Source organism: Henckelia pumila, chromosome 4 (genome assembly GCF_033568475.1).
Source record: "Henckelia pumila isolate YLH828 chromosome 4, ASM3356847v2, whole genome shotgun sequence".
NCBI classification, from domain to species: Eukaryota; Viridiplantae; Streptophyta; class Magnoliopsida; order Lamiales; family Gesneriaceae; genus Henckelia; species Henckelia pumila.
The window spans coordinates 25,522,855-25,540,505 of NC_133123.1; the positions used below are offsets into that span (position 1 = coordinate 25,522,855).

Here is a 17,651-nt window from a genome sequence, read left to right on the forward strand (position 1 = left end):
AATTTTAAATATGATTTTGCCTAAGTTTTTTAAAATATTGATTAAATTAATTATTTAAGTGCAATTTTTGTTCTTCATGTTGACCACAAAATTACAATTTCGGCCCATGATGAAATTGGAAGGAAAATCTCAGTTCTGGGCCTATGACTGGCCCATTATAGGTCCGAGAAGAATTTGAGGTGTAGCAGTTGAAGCGTTCACCTAATAGCTGGGCCATTACACCAAAATGGTCCAAATATTGAAGATAAGCGACAGTTACAAATCGTTAAGAAAAAGTTTTTATAAGTTTTCACCACAAATTTATTAAAAAATTATATAATCACTATTTTAAAAGTTACAAATACAACTTGTTTTGATTATAAAATTAGAACAGTTTCTTATATTTTAATTAATTTCAGATCTTGAACTTTTATTTCCTTTTCCAATTTGTAATTGCAATCCCTCGGATTTATTTTCCAATTTTTATGGTAGACAATGTTTTATTTCTGTTCTTTATGACATCATCTTTTCTTTTTCTTTTTTTTTACTCTTTATTACAAAGGGAAGGGGAATACTCGAATCTCCGCATATTGGACATAATCTTATATTTACAGCATTTGAAAAAAATATTTTCTTCTCTCTTTCACGCCATTAGTTAAATTCCTATTTAATTGCATCCAAAGGTTAGGATTGACGGCCGAATCACGACTTGTGGAGTTTGGTTAGAGATACATTTTTTTTTTCTTAAATACCTTTCGTACGTGGGGGTATTTTTTTTTTTTTTTTTATCATCAATCAATTTTATTTTATTTTTTAAGAAAATGACCTCCTCAAGTGATTTCAAATACACTTGGGGAGATCATTTTTTTAAAAAAAAAATGGTTGAACGGGTTTATTTATCCAAATATCCCTCGTACTACCTTTACATGCTCGTAAAGTTTAGAGCAAATGGTTCCTTCTTTACATTTAAGGTTTTCTTTTAATGAGTTATATTGTCATTTTGTGATTACATTATATATAATATTGAGGTCAAGATAATAACTCTAAGGTCATGTTTCGTACGAGGGAATGGAAATTCATCTCATTCTTTATCTATATTCATGTTTGGTATGATAATTGGAATATGAATGAACATTCAAATGAGAATGACTATTCACATGCATGTTCATGAGATTAATGAGCATAACATTCCACCGATTTTGGATAGAAATTTTCATTCTCAATTCTTATTTTTATTTTTGTACAATTTTTTTCTATATTTAGTTTATTTAAAATGATCTACACTTATATAATAATAATAATAATAATAATAATAATAATAATAATAATAATAATAATAATAATAGTTTGTTATAATATTATATATAATAATAAATTATTATATAATTATTATATAATTATTTATTAATTATTATTAGTACTGTGATTAAATTATTTATTTATATATCATTATTATAATTTATAAAAATATTAATTTAAAAAAGTATTATTTATTTATTATATTATTATTAAAAATGTATTATAATTATTTAATATTATATTATTATAATTGATATGAATAAAATATTTGTTATTATATCATTTAAATTTATTATTATTATTATTATTTAATTTTATTATTACAATAGAATTAATATTATCATATAAAAAATAATTATATTATTATTATTAAGATATAGGTTTAGATTATTATACTAATACAATAATTTCATAATAATAAATAGAGACATGATAGTAATAATAATACATCTGAGTAGCTATTATATATATTTTTTATTTTTGGTACAAAATATTAAATAATTAAAAATATATCTATTCCATTACTTTTTACTTTTTTTTTTCCATTTTTTCATTACCAATAATTGGAATGAAATATAACCACCATTCAATTTTAATTTTTATTATATTCCAATGTTGTTTTCATTCCTATCTGATTCTATTTTAATGTTCCAATCTCAACCCATTATAATATATAATATAAAAATAATATAGACACAGATGATCGAACATTAGATCTGTAGCGGGTGTAGCCGAACTAAAACGTACACAAAGTAAAATCAAATTCATAGGATCTGCATTATTTCAAAATAAAAATTAAAATCATCGGATCTGCAAACGAATATAGTGAATCATGAATTTCAAGACTTCGAAAAATAATAATGTGCAATGTATTAGGACAATGATTTTAAATTTGGTGATTTAAGCTGCCACATGTCCTGTAGGTTTAGCCGTTTAGGTTTAATTAATTTTCGCTACGATTTTTATTACTTTAAATTTTTCATTTTTTGAGACATAAATTAAATTTGGCAAAATTTTTATAGTTTCTTCTATGAGAACAAATCTCATTCGATTTTGGATCGATCAAATTAAAGGAGATTAAGGAGTATTTGCAACATCTAAAAATAAATGATTGTGGATCCATATAAAAATATCCATAATTATTTATTTTTAGATATTGCAAATACTACTTCAACTCTTTGATACAAACACAAATTAATCATAATGCAATAATTACTTTGAGCTTGCGTAAAGTTATATAGTTTCATGCAATATGTCACGCCTAACTTCTTTAATTCACTGTTGATCATTTGATGTCCGAGAATATCTACTAAAATATATAGTACGTTTTGGCATGTGATATATTGTAGTGACCCTTACCCGGATCACCTATTAAATAGAATTTAGGCATGCAATTAACTTAATAAAATAGATATCAGAATAAACTGCGGAAACCATAAATAAATACAATCCCAAGGAAATGAATCTGTAATTTATCCAAATATTATACAACCAAATCGAATAGCTGTATCAACCCAAAACAACAAAAATAAAACCTAGACGAAGCTCCAGCTGGCCAACCACTGCCTAGCCCCTCTTGGATCCACCCGCCTCGTCCAATCGCAAACCTGCCCCATGGAATAGGGTGCCCAGAAACACAGAGTACGAGATGTGAGCATAAGACGCTCAGTACGAGAGTATGAGTATACATGCATGCAAAGTGAACTCTCTATAAACTCGAGGTCAAGGATCAGATAACAGAGACAGATCGGGCCCTGGTATGTAGCACGTTGTACCGTCGCTTCAGGAGGTGGCTCCCATACCGAAATACAAGTGGATATGCCGGACCCAAATCGATGGAAGTCCAACCACTAACATGATAGGGAAAAACCCTACTAATAGACATCTCGAAGGAGATAGCTCAGTATGCATTTGAATGCAGTATAAATCAATGACATATAAACCATGCAGTCACATAATACATGCATACTAAGTCAGGATATCTCGAATAGTACTTTCGTACCTCAAATCAGTGCAAGCTCTACCAACTCTAGGTCCACGCCTATAGTCTGCTCTATACAGCCAAATGATACTACTATCATTATAGTGCTCTAAAAGCCTTAACTAAGCTATTGCATACTCCTAAATATTTATAGGAAGCAAAAGCTATACCTTCGTACGTCGTTAGCCCTTTGATGTCGATACCTCCAGAACTTGGGCACAACTCTGTTACGACTATCGAACGCCTCGACGACTCCCGGGTCAAGCCTAGGAAGGCTATAACAACTCGAATACGACTAGAGTAAAGAGGAAATCCGGAATTGGCAATTGAAAATGAATTCTCGGCCTTTTATTTATAGACAACGATCGGAGCCTCCGATCTTCGATCGGAACGTCCGAACCTCGATCGGAACGTCCGATCCTGCCATCGGAGCTTCCGAAGATCCTGATCTGCCACGTGTCAAAATATCACTTGTTGACTTCGGATAGGGGTGATCGGAGCTTCCGATCCTGATCGAAGCTTCCGATCTTGCCACACGTCATGCCTGACGTAATATCATCGGAGCTTCCGATCCTGCATCATAACTTTCGATCCTATTCGGAGCTTCTGAACTCACCTTCGGAGCTTCCGAACTCTTCACAAGTAATTATGATTAATTTCTTAATTACTGATTTTGGTTACGGGCTACTACATTCTCCCCCACTTAAGATATTTCGTCCTCGAAATCAGATCTTAAGTACTGAATGAAATACAGAAATCAGAAACATTCTTTATTCAAATCAAACATTTACAGAGTTTGCAACTGAATACAACTTTAAGAATGAAATCAAAACAACTCAGGATAGTCTTCACGCATCCTGTCTTCAATTTCCCAAGTAGCCTCCTCAGTGCCTCGGCGTTGCCACTGAACTAAAACCAGAGGAATGACTTTGTTCCGCAAAACCTTATCCTTATAATTCAGGATACGAATAGGTTTCTCAACATAAGTCAAATCCTTGCTCACCTGAACCTCAGACCGCTGCAGAATATGAGACTCATCCGCCACATACCGTCGCAATAGAGATACGTGGAACACGTCGTGAATACTGGAAAGATGCGGTGGCAAAGCTAGTCGATGAGCCAAATCGCCAATGCTTTCCAAGATCTCAAACGGACCAATAAATCTGGGAGACAACTTGCCCTTAAGGCCAATTCTGAGAATCTTGCGGAAAGGTGACACTCTCAGAAACACTTTCTTCCCAACATCGAACTGCAAAGGCCTACTCTTGGTATTAGCATAGCTGGCCTGACGATCCTGTGCAGTCTTAATCCGTTTCTTGATCTGATCAATAATGTCTATTGCTTGCTGGATAAACTCTGGTCCCTCAGCCTGTCTCTCCCCCACTTCTTCCCAGAAGAGTGGAGTACGACAACGTCGCCCGTACAACGCCTCAAAAGGTGCCATTCCAATACTAGTATGATAGTTGTTGTTGTACGCGAACTCGATCAATGGCAAATGATCCTGCCAGGTTGAACCAAAATCCATGACGCACGCTCTAAGCATATCCTCCAAAGTAAGGATAGGGCGCTCTGACTGTCCATCGGTCTCCGGATGATAGGCGGTACTCAAACTGAGAGTGGTTCCCATCGCACGCTGAACACTCCCCCAGAACCTAGAAGTAAACCTGGGGTCTCGATCATTGACAATGCTCACAGGCACTCCATGAAGTCGAACGATCTCCTGAATGTACATCCGTGCCATGCGATCCACATAGTACTCTCGGCTATAGGCAATGAAATGCGCTGACTTGGTGAGTCGGTCCACCATAACCCAGATAGCATCACAGTTCCTCGGGGATACCGGCAAATGGGTCACAAAGTCCATTGTGATAAACTCCCATTTCCATTCAGGAATAGGCAGACTGTGAAGCAATCCTCCAGGTCGTCGGTGCTCTGCCTTGACCTGTTGACACACCAAACATCTCGAAACATACAGATAAAAACTGCATTTCATTCCCTTCCACCAGAAACGAGTACGTAGATCCTTGTACATCTTGTTGCTCCCAGGATGAATACTCAACTTAGTGCATGTGTCTGAGACAAAATCTCCTCTCGCAACTCTTCATCCTGCGAAATCACAAGCCTACCAGACAAACACAAAAAGCCATCTGACTGATAATGAAATCCAGACGATCTACCCTCGTTAGCTAGACGAGCTAAACGCTGGGTCTTCGAATCAGACATCTGAGCATCTCAAATCTGCGAATACAAAGCTGGCTCAGATAATATTGCAAACATCTGGATACTCTGCATACCTTTCTTATGCTTGAAGGTATAACCTGAAGTAGTTGTCACTGATCGCACTAGACATCGAACAAGTCTGAAGTATGGATAGTCGCACCTTGCGACTCAAAGCATCAGCAGTGAGATTAGCAGCTCCCGGATGGTACTTAATCTCGTAATCATAGTCCTTAAACAAGTCCATCCAACGTCTCTGCCTCATGTTCAACTCCGCCTGAGTGAACAAATACTTGAGACTCTTATGGTCGGTGAAGATCTCAAATTTCTCGCCATACAGATAATGACGCTAGATCTTCAAAGCGAACACAATGGCTGCTAACTCCAAATCATGGACTGGGTAGTTGTCCTCGTGAAGCTTCAGCTGTCTAGAAGCGTATGCGATCACATGCCCATTCTGAGTCAGGACACAACCTAACCCCTGAAGAGAAGCATCAGTGTACACCACATACCCTCCAGATCCTGACGGTAATGCCAACACCGGCGCAGAAGTCAACCGCCGTCGAAGCTCACAGAAATTCTCCTCACACTCGGAGGACCACTCGAAATCCACACCCTTGCGGGTAAGCTGCGTCAAAGGTCGAGCTAGTTGAGAGAAGTTCGGAATGAAGCGACGATAATACCCTGCTAGACCCAGAAAACTACGGATCTCAGCAACCGTCGTTGGACGCGACCAATTAAGTACCGCTTCAATTTTGCTTGGATCAACAGAAATCCCTTCCCTGGATATGATATGGCCAAGAAAGACCACTCGATCTATCCAGAACTCACACTTGCTCAGTTTGGCGTACAACTGCTCATCCCGAAGAGTCTGCAGTACCAACCGCAAGTGAGAAACATGCTCTTCCGTATTACGCGAAAACACCAAGATGTCGTCAATGAAGACCACGACAAACTTGTCCAAATACTCCCTGAAGACACGGTTCATCAGATCCATGAATATAGTCGGCGCATTAGTCAAACCAAATGGCATCACTAAAAACTCGTAATGCCCATAGCGAGTAAAGAATGCAGTCTTGGCTACGTCCTGATCACGGACTCTCAACTGATGATACCCAGATCTCAAGTCAATCTTGGAGTAAACTGACGTGCCCTGCAGCTGATCAAACAAGTCATCAATACGAGGCAACGGATACTTGTTCTTCACAGTGACTCGATTCAGCTGCCGATAGATAATGCACAGCCGCATCGACCCATCCTTCTTCTTTACAAAAAGAACAGGAGCTCCCCAAGGAGATACACTAGGACGAATGTACCCCTTGTCCAAAAGATCCTGTAGCTGATTCTTCAACTCATGCATCTCTGACGGAGCCAGACGATACGGTGCTCGAGAAATAGACGAAGTACCCGACATCAACTCTATGCCAAACTCGACTTTCCTAACAGGAGGAAAACCTGGAATCTCATCAGGAAATACATCTGAAAATTCATCCACAACAGGAATGCTCTCTATCCCAATACTCTCAGCGGACAAATCAACTGCATAGATAAGGTAGCCTTCCCCGCCAGATTCTAGAGCTCGACAGGCTCTCAAAGCTGATACCAAAGGCATCGGGGGTCGCGCTCTCTCACCATAGAAAAACCAGCTTTCGCTCCCTTCTGGATGAAAGCGTACTAATCTCTGATAGCAGTCTTCCACTGAAGCTCGATAGGTAGTCAACATATATATTTCCAAAATGCAGTCAAAGTCGTCCATCGCCAGGACCATGAGATTTGCTAACAGAATGTTCCCTTAGAACTCTAAAGGACAACCCATCACTAGACGCTTAGCCAAAGCAGATTGGCCCGTCGGAGTAGAAACAGACATCACTACATCTAGTGCAATGCATGGTAACTTATGCCTCTTAACAAAATGTGCAGAAATGAAGGAATGAGATGCACCAGTGTCAATAAGTACAAGAGCAGGTATACCATAAAGCATAAATGTACCTGCGATGACTTTCTCATTCTCCTCCACTGCCTGATCATGTCTCAGGGCAAACACCTGGCCAGAAGCTCGTGGCCTCAAATAAGAACTCCCAGCAGGCTGTTCCTGCGACATCTGCTGTACGGTGGCCTAAGAATCAGATCCTGAAACAGAACCAGAACCGCCTCCCCCAGATAGTGGACAATCCCTCCGGATATGACCAGTCTCTCCACAACGGAAACAAGCTCCAGAAGCTCTATGGCACTTGTCGGATGGATGGTTCTTCCCACAGTGATCACACTTGTCCTTCTTACCGAAACGGACAACACCTCCAGAACCAGAGGAAGAAGTAGATCCAGACTTCTTAAAAGATTGGGCACGGGGACCCAAAGAACTAGCAGGCCTCGACTGAGGAAAAGACCTGTTCCGTCGAATGCTGTCCTCCGCCTGGTGACAACGGCTCACCAAACCCTCGTAGGACATGTCGTCGCCAACCGCCACACGGTCATGGATCTCAGGGTTAAGGTCCTGAAGGAACAGATTATACTTCATCCCAGAGCTGTCAGCAATCTCGGGGCAATAGGATAACAGATCAAAGAACTTCTGTTGATACTCATCGATAGACATGGCTTCCTGTCGCAGACTTAGTAGCTCGCCTGCCTTCGACTGACGGAGTGCAGGAGGAAAATACAGCTTCTGAAAAGCTGTGCGGAACTCAGCCCAGGTGGCCACTCCTCTCGCCGCAACAAAAGGTGCAGAAGTAAACCTCCACCACCTGTGCGCACGTCCATCCAGAAGATAACCCAGGGTCTCCATCTTCTGCTCCTCGGTGCATTGGAAAGTCTGAAAAGTCATCTCTATGCAGTCTAATCAGTTCTCCGCATCCTCTGGAGACTCACCTCCAACTAAGGGCTTAGGACCCATAGATAAGAATTGACGCACAGTGAAATGCTCGTCGTCATGATGACGATGACGCCGTTCTCGACGCCGTTCTCGGTCGGCATCGCCCCAACGACCGCCTCCACTTCCGTGGCTACTCTCATCATCGTAGTTTGCCATCTACAAAAATACATCATGATGAGACTAAATTCCAAGAATACTTTTGCATGCTCTGATACCATAAATGTAATGACCCTTACCCGGATCACCTACTAAACAGAACTTAGACATGCAATTAACTTAATAAAACAGATATCAGAATAAACTGCGGAAACCATAAATAAATACAATCCCAAGGAAAGGAATCTGTAATTTATCCAAATATTATACAACCAAATCGAATAGCTGTATCAATCCAAAACAATAGAAATAAAACCTAGACGAAGCTCCAGCTGGCCAACCACTGCCTAGCCCCTCTTGGATCCACCCGCCTCGTCCAATCGCAAACCTGCCCCATGGAATAGGGTGTCCAGAAACACAGAGTACGAGATGTGAACATAAGACGCTCAGTACGAGAGTATGAGTATACATGCATGCAAAGTGAACTCCCTATAAACTCGAGGTCAAGGATCAGATAACAGAGACAGACCGGACCCTGGTATGTAGCACGCTGTGCCGTCGCTTCAGAAGGTGGCTCCCATACCGAAATACAAGTGGATATGCCGGACCCAAATCGATGGAAGTCCAACCACTAACAAGATAGGGAAAAACCCTACTAACAGACATCTCGAAGGAGATAGCTCAGTATGCAAATGAATGCAGCATAAATCAATGACATATAAACCATGCAGTCACATAATACATGCATACTCAGTCAGGATATCTCGAATAGTACTTTCGTACCTCAAATCAGTGCAAGCTCTACCAACTCTAGGTCCACGCCTATAGTCTGCTCTACACTGCCAAATGATACTACTATCATTATAGTGCTCTAAAAGCCTTAACTAAGCTATTGCATACTCCTAAATATTTATAGGAAGCAAAAGCTATACCTTTGTCCGTCGTTAGCCCTTTGATGTCGATGCCTCCAGAACTTGGGCACAACTCCGTTATGACTATCGAACGCCTCGACGACTCCCGGGTCAAGCCTAGGAAGGCTATAACAACTCGAATACGACTAGAGTAAAGAGGAAATCCGGAATTGGCAATTGAAAATGAATTCTCGGCCTTCTATTTATAGACAACGATCGGAGCCTCCGATCCTCGATCGGAACGTCCGAACCTCGATCGGAACGTCCGAACCTCGATCGGAACATCCGATCCTGCCATCGGAGCTTTCGAAGATCCTGATCTGCCACGTGTCAAAATATCACTTGTTGACTTCGGATAGGGGTGATCGGAGCTTCCGATCCTGATCGAAGCTTCCGATCTTGTCACACGTCATGCCTGACGTAATACCATCGGAGCTTTCGATCCTGCATCGGAGCTTCCGATCCTGTTCGGAGCTTCCGAACTCACCTTCGGAGCTTTCGAACTCTTCACAAGTAATTATGATTAATTTCTTAATTACTGATTTTGGTTACGGGCTACTACACACACATATATATATATATATAAATAATTTTGAAATATGATTTTAATTAGTATTCTAATTTTTTGTACAAAGTATGATTTTGTTGGACTAATTTTTTCCCATCAAATTTTATTTAGTTTTTAGTTTTTTTTTTAAAAAAAGTTCTCATAAAATTCTGGATAATTTGGGAAAAAATTGGTATATTTTAGAGACTAGAATTAGTTACCATCAAATTATATCTAATCATTATTAATAAAATATAATACAAGATCATACTTTATAAGGAAAAAGGGGGCAATGAGATCCCACCCTTATGACATTGCTCTAAGAGTGAATTTAATGGTAGATATTTTATAAATACATGTAGGGTTTGCTATTTTTTTTAGTGGACTCATATATATATGTCAATATAAATATATTCACTTTTAGATGAAATTAACGTTAGGATATTATTCTAACTTATTAGGGTATGGTGAAATTTCCCGAAATAAGGTAATTAGAATGAAGGAAAGTAGATTTGAGCCTCTAAATTAATTAAAAGTTAAAACCTAAGATTTTATATACACACATGCATGTATAGATATTTCCCTAGATACTAGAAATAGTGTTGGTAAAACGATTGTAGTATCTAAATTAAAGATTAATTTGTCAATTAATGTCTTTTGACCGATACCCCCACAAAATTATTCCAATAATGCGATCCTCTCAAGTCTCAACTTATGGTATCAATAAAAATTAATTTTCCGTTACAATCCTCCATAATTAAGACCTCAAATAATTACCCGCTCAGATAAATTCTCAAATCTGCTATCCAAAACGAAGGATTCTCGTGACAAAAAATTCCACACAAATTCATTATCATCTCCATAAATAATACTTCTCAAATCCTTTTTTTTCCCACTTATAAATAAATTATCCCAAGTTCCCCTAACATGCACCATTAATTTGATCGACCATTTAGCTAGCAAAGTCGTAGGAATAATGTCTTCGAATTTGTTCGTGTTCGGCTTGGTTTCTTGTTTGTTTGTTTTGGTTAAGAATGGTGTCTCGATGGACTATGGAGCTGCTTTAACTAAATCTTTGTTGTATTATGAAGCACAAAGATCAGGGAAGCTGCCGAGAAACCAAAGAGTTCAATGGAGAGCAGATTCAGCTCTTGATGATGGCAAATATGGAGGGGTACGTAAATTTTATTTGTATTCTCCTTTTACATATATATATATATATATATATATATATAAATTTTCAGCTGCCCAACAAATGTTGTCCAACTCGTCTCCGACAACTAAAATCTGGTATCGTGTTTTAGTGATACGAAAAATTAAAAAAAAAACAACTAAAACTCGGTACCGGATTTTAGTGATCGGGGATGAGGTGGACAAGAATGGTTGGGCAGCTGAAAATTACTCTATATATATATAGTTTTGATCTCACATACTCTAGTGTGCAGAATTTTCGTGAGCGACCACTATAACTCACTATTGTGTTTTAGTGATTTGTTTTTTAATTTGTTTTTTAGAAACCACTAATGAGCTTTAGTGGCCGCTGCACTAAGATGTATGAGAACAACTATATATATATTTACACACACACGTACCCTAATCTAGTACGTGCGTGCATGTCTCGTTTTTTGATTTGTTTGATTTTTTTTGTATTTTTATGCTATCGACGTATAATTTTTTAAAGGAAATAAAAAAAAAATTCGCCGTTATGTGGACCGAAATTTAACTTGAAGGTCGAAGTCGATAAGTTTTTATTACTGATTAGTTTTTATTTTGGAATCTAAGAAGTTTTCAGTTTTGAATCGCAAGTTTACGTGAAATTTCATTTTAATTTAGTTAAATTATTAACGATATGTCAAAATTTCAAAGTCTACAACTCATTATGTCATAGTACGATAAGAAAATCACCGCACAGTCATCTAAAAAATCCAAATTCAAAAAATTATATAAAACAGTACCATAATTTAAAAGGTAACAAAAAATTATTTCACTTAAAGAATTATTCTAATTAATTCTCCAAAAACTATATAGAAAAGAATTACTAAAATTTTAATTTTAATTCATATAGTATCTGAATTATATCAGACAATTACTCGAAACAATAAATGATTGTACGTAGGAAAAAAAATTATGTAGACACAATACAATATATGAACTACTATTTATAAAATCATATAACTCACGAATTTTGGTTTTGTGCAGATTGATCTTGTTGGTGGATACTACGATGCCGGAGACAACGTAAAATTCGGGCTCCCGATGGCGTTCACGGTGACGATGCTATCGTGGAGCGTGATCGAATTCGGGCCCCAACTCCAGGCCCGAAACGAGCTGGGAAACGCCTTGAATGCCATCAAATGGGGAACAGATTACCTGATCAAGGCTCATCCCCAACCCAATGTGCTTTACGGGCAAGTCGGAGAAGGCGGGGCGGATCACTCGTGCTGGCAGAGGCCCGAAGACATGACCACTGCCCGGACTGTATTCGAGATAGATGAACAGCACCCCGGATCCGATCTCGCCGGTGAAACGGCTGCCGCATTTGCTGCTGCTGCTATTGCTTTCACAAAATCTGATCCCACTTATTCGTCTACGCTTATCAATCATGCTAAACAGGTAAATCGTGGTCCTATTGTTTACCAACATTCTCTTAAGCAACTTTGGATCCATCCATCTCACTCAAGCCAATATATTTTATAATTTTTTTTAAAATAAAAAAATACAAAGTAAACATATATATAGAATAGATAATTGCATTTATAAATTCATTCAATAAATTAATAGAATGAGTTAAAATATTTTATTAAAATATTTATTTTGATAATGTTTTCAATGTTATCGATCATGTTAGAGTTTTTCTTCTTTATATATATGACATTGTTTACAAATGTTTAACATGATAAAGTTACATAATACACATAATTGTTACAACTAAGTCTCGTACCCCCGAGACTTTATCCCCAACTTGAGAACTTCATACCAGATAAGCTACAAGTAGTCATAAGACATCGGCATATAATACATAATTTTTCTGTAAGAGAATGTTGAAAAAATTAATGAGAAATTTATATTTTTTGAAATTGAAATTTATACTGACTTTTAAATTTCCCCCCCCAAAAATACATGGAATTAATTTACGTACACGATTGGTTGCCATTGATGACAGCTATTTGATTTTGCCACAAATCATCTTGGTGAGTATCACAACAGCATTCCAGCAGGAGGCTTCTATTATAGCAGTGGATACGAGGTAAAACAATTAATATATATATATTGATCACAAATATTTCAATAAAAATCAACTAAATACATTAGTAAACGAAAACTTAGAAATCTTATGTTTTTCATGATTTTGTAATACACAGGATGAACTGTTATGGGCCGCTGCCTGGTTAGCCCGAGCCACCTATGGCAAACAATACCTCGATTTCATTGATCGACCGAACATCAACGGTGGAACGAGAAGCATGTTTTCGTGGGACGACAAATATATTGGTGCTCAAGTTCTTATCACCAAGGTCTGCACAAATTCTAGAATTATATTATAGACATGAAACGAGGGGATCGAAAAAAAGGAAAAATTAAAGTTAAATTCATCTAATGTTGTCTTGAATTGAATTTCAGAGTGTTGCGGATGGTACAATTCCAAGAATTGGCAACTTGGACCAGTATAAGGCTTCTGCTGAGCAATTCATTTGCAATTGCATGCAAAAAGGAAATGGCAATGTTCAAAGAACAAGTCATGGCCTTCTATGGTTTCAAGAATGGAACAATCTTCAGTATGTCACGAGCGCGACGTTTATCACGACGGTATACGCAGAGCTTCTTGCCAAAACACAGGGTTCCATACAATGCCCCGGAGACACCGTTTGGTCCAGCGATTTAGTCGCGCTTACTCGATCACAAGTAAGTATATATGCATGCATTTATAAAAATGGATTTCTTCACCAACTTGGATCAGAATCGCAAAATTCATAGTGTAGAGGCTTGTCTTTGTCGACTTGTGGGATCTAAGAGGCCTAGCCTCTATTTATCTATAACTTTCACTTTTTTTTTTTTGAAGGTTATAACTTTCACTTTTAAAGTGTAATATATATATAACTTATAATGGAGAACCCTAATTCCAAAAAAGCCCTAGTAGTAACTTCTTGATTTTTTTTTTATCTATTTTTTTTGTAGGTGGACTACATATTGGGATCAAACCCTAAGGGATTGAGCTACATGGTAGGGTTCGGATATAACTATCCGAAGAGGGTTCACCATCGGGCAGCCTCGATTGTGTCGATAAAGAAACAGCCGGAACCGGTGGGCTGCCAAGAGGGTTTTGATTTATGGTTCCACAAAAATGCTGATAACCCGAATGTCATCGATGGAGCGATCGTTGGAGGACCGGATAAAAGCGACCAGTACGGAGATGTGAGGGAGAATTATCAGCAATCTGAGCCTGCAACTGCAAACACTGCTCCATTTGTTGGGGTTTTAGCACGCCTAGCTTGAAAATATTACCATATAATATAATCTAACATATGAATGAGGACTGGCCTAATGGTGCATAATTATTACCATTAGGAATTACAATTAATTATCTTATAAACATATATAGAAGATAATGAAACACTTTTATGTTCCATATATCTTATTGTTGTGGAATGATATTTGCATTAGCCCTATATATAATTATCACCACATGTGTATATATGTTTCCAGCAAAACCTTATAAACCCCAAAAGTCTCACTATTTACACTCCAGTTTTTTGAAACGTAATCCAGCTTTTATTTTTCATTGATGCCATAATGATATATATGTAATATTGTAATATTAAAAAATTAAGAAATATAAATATATATTATATTTACTTATTTAGATACTTTTCTTGCCACGAACCGTACATGGTGTAAAATATATAAATATATACATATACATACATACATACATATATATATATATATAATATATATATATATATATATATATATATAATTTCGTTCATTTTGGAGTAACAATTTCTTTGATGTGGGGATATTAATCTCATCATTTCATAAAAAATGTGGATCGAGCGAGAAAAATATGAGTTCGTTAATTTAGAACACAAAGTCTCTTGTGAGACGGTTTCATGGGTCAATTTCGTGAGACTGGTCTCTTAATTGGATCACCGATGAAAAAAATATTACTTTTTTATGCTAAAAGTATATTACTTTTTATTGTAAATATGAGTAGGATTAACCCGTCCCACGGATAAAAATCCGTGAGACCGTCTCACAAAAGACCTACTCATCAATTTAGAAATGTGATGTTTTTTGTAATTAGTGAAATCCTTTACTTCATTCTTTGCTATATTTCAAATTACTGGACAAATATGTATGTGTGACATATAATAATTTTTATAGCAGCCTAGTTCCATTTTACAAGACCAAGTGATTTTAAACATGTTAAGAAATGACATATAATTTTAAAAGTGGCAAAACATGTTTAAAGAGTCATTATTTAGTGAAAATAAGTGGAAAATCAGATCCAAAACGTCCAAAAATGGTAGGATGGGTCCCCGGGGATCTCAGACAGTCCAAAAGCAGCCAAACGAGTTTGGAAAGACTGAAGCAGTTCGGAGCGTCCGAACCAGAATGGACGCAATGAACTGCAGAACGGACGCAATGATCTAAGAGATGTACAAGTGTCCTTGATGAGGTTAGCAAGATTATGTCAGTAGTGATATCATGGCCAGAACGGACGCAAAGAACTGCAGAACGGACGCAACGTTCTAGGCCAGGGATAGGTGTGCGGTTTGCATATAATTGGATCGACACATGGCAGGACAGGTGGAAAATGTACGCAATGTTCTCCGTCTATAAATCTGGGTTCCGAGGGCCACATTTCTCACACCAATTTCCAACTTCTCTCTCGGTATTTAATTAGTGTATTCTAGGGGTTTTGGGGTGTTTTCAGCCTTCCTAGCCTTGGTCTGGAGGATTGGCAAGGCACCCTGAGGTTGCTGCAGAGAGGTGCCCAAGTTCTGGGGCAGTCGTCATCAGAGGGCTGACGACGGACGCATGTATAACTCTGGTTCCTTATAGTAAATAGGGAGTATGCTATAGCGTAGTTAAGACTTTTAGAATAATATTATAATGCATGAGTACTTTGCATTGTAGTATGGACGATAGGCTTGGACATATAGCTAGTTTAGCATTGCCTAATATATGCGGTACATAAGTATTATTCGAGATATCCAGATTGAGTATGCATGTATTATGTGTTCGCATGGATTATGTGATTGCATGTTTTATATGACTTTATATACATCATGTCATGACTGTATGTTACATACATGAGCATATTGAGCCTGTATCTTTATGGTATCCTGTATTAGGGTTTTTACCATATCCTGTCAGTAGATGGTTGGACACATAGATTCATGTTAGGTCACCAATATCAGTTGGCCGACACATGAGCTCGTGTCAGGTCACTGATGATTGGTTGGACACGTGTACTTGTGTTAGGTCACCATAAGGGCATCTAGGTATGTCGGTCACCTCCTGTAGCGACGACTCAGCGTGGCACATACCAGGGCCCAAGTTTGTTCTTGATAAGATATTTTTGACCTGAGTGTCTTGGTATCCAGTTCACTTGCATACGTGCACATATAATACCGTATACTCATACTCTCGTACTGAGCTTATCATGCTCACGTCCCGTACTTTGTTGTATTTGGACACCCTATTCCATGGGGCAGGCCTGCGGCTGGATGATACGGGTGGTTCCAGGAGAGCTTAGGCGATGGATGGCCAACAGAGTTTTGTCTAGGCTTTTGTTTTTGATGTATTTGAGTTGATACAAATTTCGACATGATTGTATCATAATTATTTAGGATTTATTTATGCTTTTTTGCTGATATTTTCTGATGATTTATTTAATTAAGTTAAATTAAATGCATGCTTAAGCTTCTGATTAGTAGGTGATCATGATGCCGGTCACTACAATTTCAATTATGTAATTATTTAATTTCCAAGATAAATAATATAAAACTTAGGGCCAATTATGCATGTACCATATAAACAATTAAACATATACAAATTATAATTACATTATTTTTGTATTTATCGAAATTATTAATTTAACAAATTGTTCCATGTTAATTAAACTCACGAACCTATTTACTATTATACATGAATTTAATAAAACAAAACTTAAATGAATTTTAAATTTTAATTTATATAAATATATACACAAATTATTCAAAAAAAAAGACATACATAAATAAATACATACATACATACATACATACATATATGAAACTGGGAAAAATTGCAAATTTAGTCCTGTATGTTTGTCACTTTGCGATTTTGGTCCTTTATGTTTTCACATTTCAGTTTTAGTCCTGTATGTTTCAATTTTTGGCAATTTCGGTCCTTTTTCTTCAAAAATGCTGACGTGGCACTGTACACGTCAGCTCCACATCAGCATTGAATTTGTGCCACGTCAGCGCCACATCGGAAAAAGGACTAAAATTGCCAAAAAAATAAAGATAGCGGACTAAAACTGCAATCTGAAAATATAAAGGACTAAAATCGCAAAGTGACAAACATACAGGACCAAAAAAACAATTTTCCCTATGAAACTATGGTAAAGTATAGAATCTATACGAGGGAAGAAAAGAATTAGGAAAAATATTTTTTTAGTCCATTAACTTGCCCATTTTTTAGTTTTGGTCCATTAATTTTTTAAATTTTGGTTTTGATACACGAACTTTTAGTTTTCGGGTA

General features: G+C 37.3%; 1 protein-coding gene across 1 annotated transcript; it reads left to right on the forward strand.

The window, feature by feature from the left end:
* Nucleotides 1-10,875: 10,875 nt before the first annotated feature.
* On the forward strand, nt 10,876-14,393 carry LOC140860705 (endoglucanase 14-like). The gene is made up of 6 exons (XM_073263712.1): nt 10,876-11,073; nt 12,099-12,512; nt 13,063-13,146; nt 13,262-13,414; nt 13,521-13,802; nt 14,076-14,393. The coding sequence occupies exons 1-6, from the start codon at nt 10,876-10,878 to the stop codon at nt 14,391-14,393; spliced, it is 1,449 nt and encodes a 482-aa protein (XP_073119813.1).
* The last annotated feature ends 3,258 nt before the right edge of the window (nt 14,394-17,651 follow it).

What these genes read in the sequence shown, in the direction of transcription:
- LOC140860705 (XM_073263712.1), top strand. Translation starts at nt 10,876, where the DNA reads ATGTCTTCGAATTTGTTCGTGTTCGGCTTGGTTTCTTGTTTGTTTGTT. An exon ending in CTCAAGTTCTTATCACCAAG is followed by an intron (nt 13,415 to 13,520) that starts GTCTGCACAAAT and finishes ATTGAATTTCAG; the next exon opens with AGTGTTGCGGATGGTACAAT. An exon ending in TCGCGCTTACTCGATCACAA is followed by an intron (nt 13,803 to 14,075) that starts GTAAGTATATAT and finishes TTTTTTTTGTAG; the next exon opens with GTGGACTACATATTGGGATC.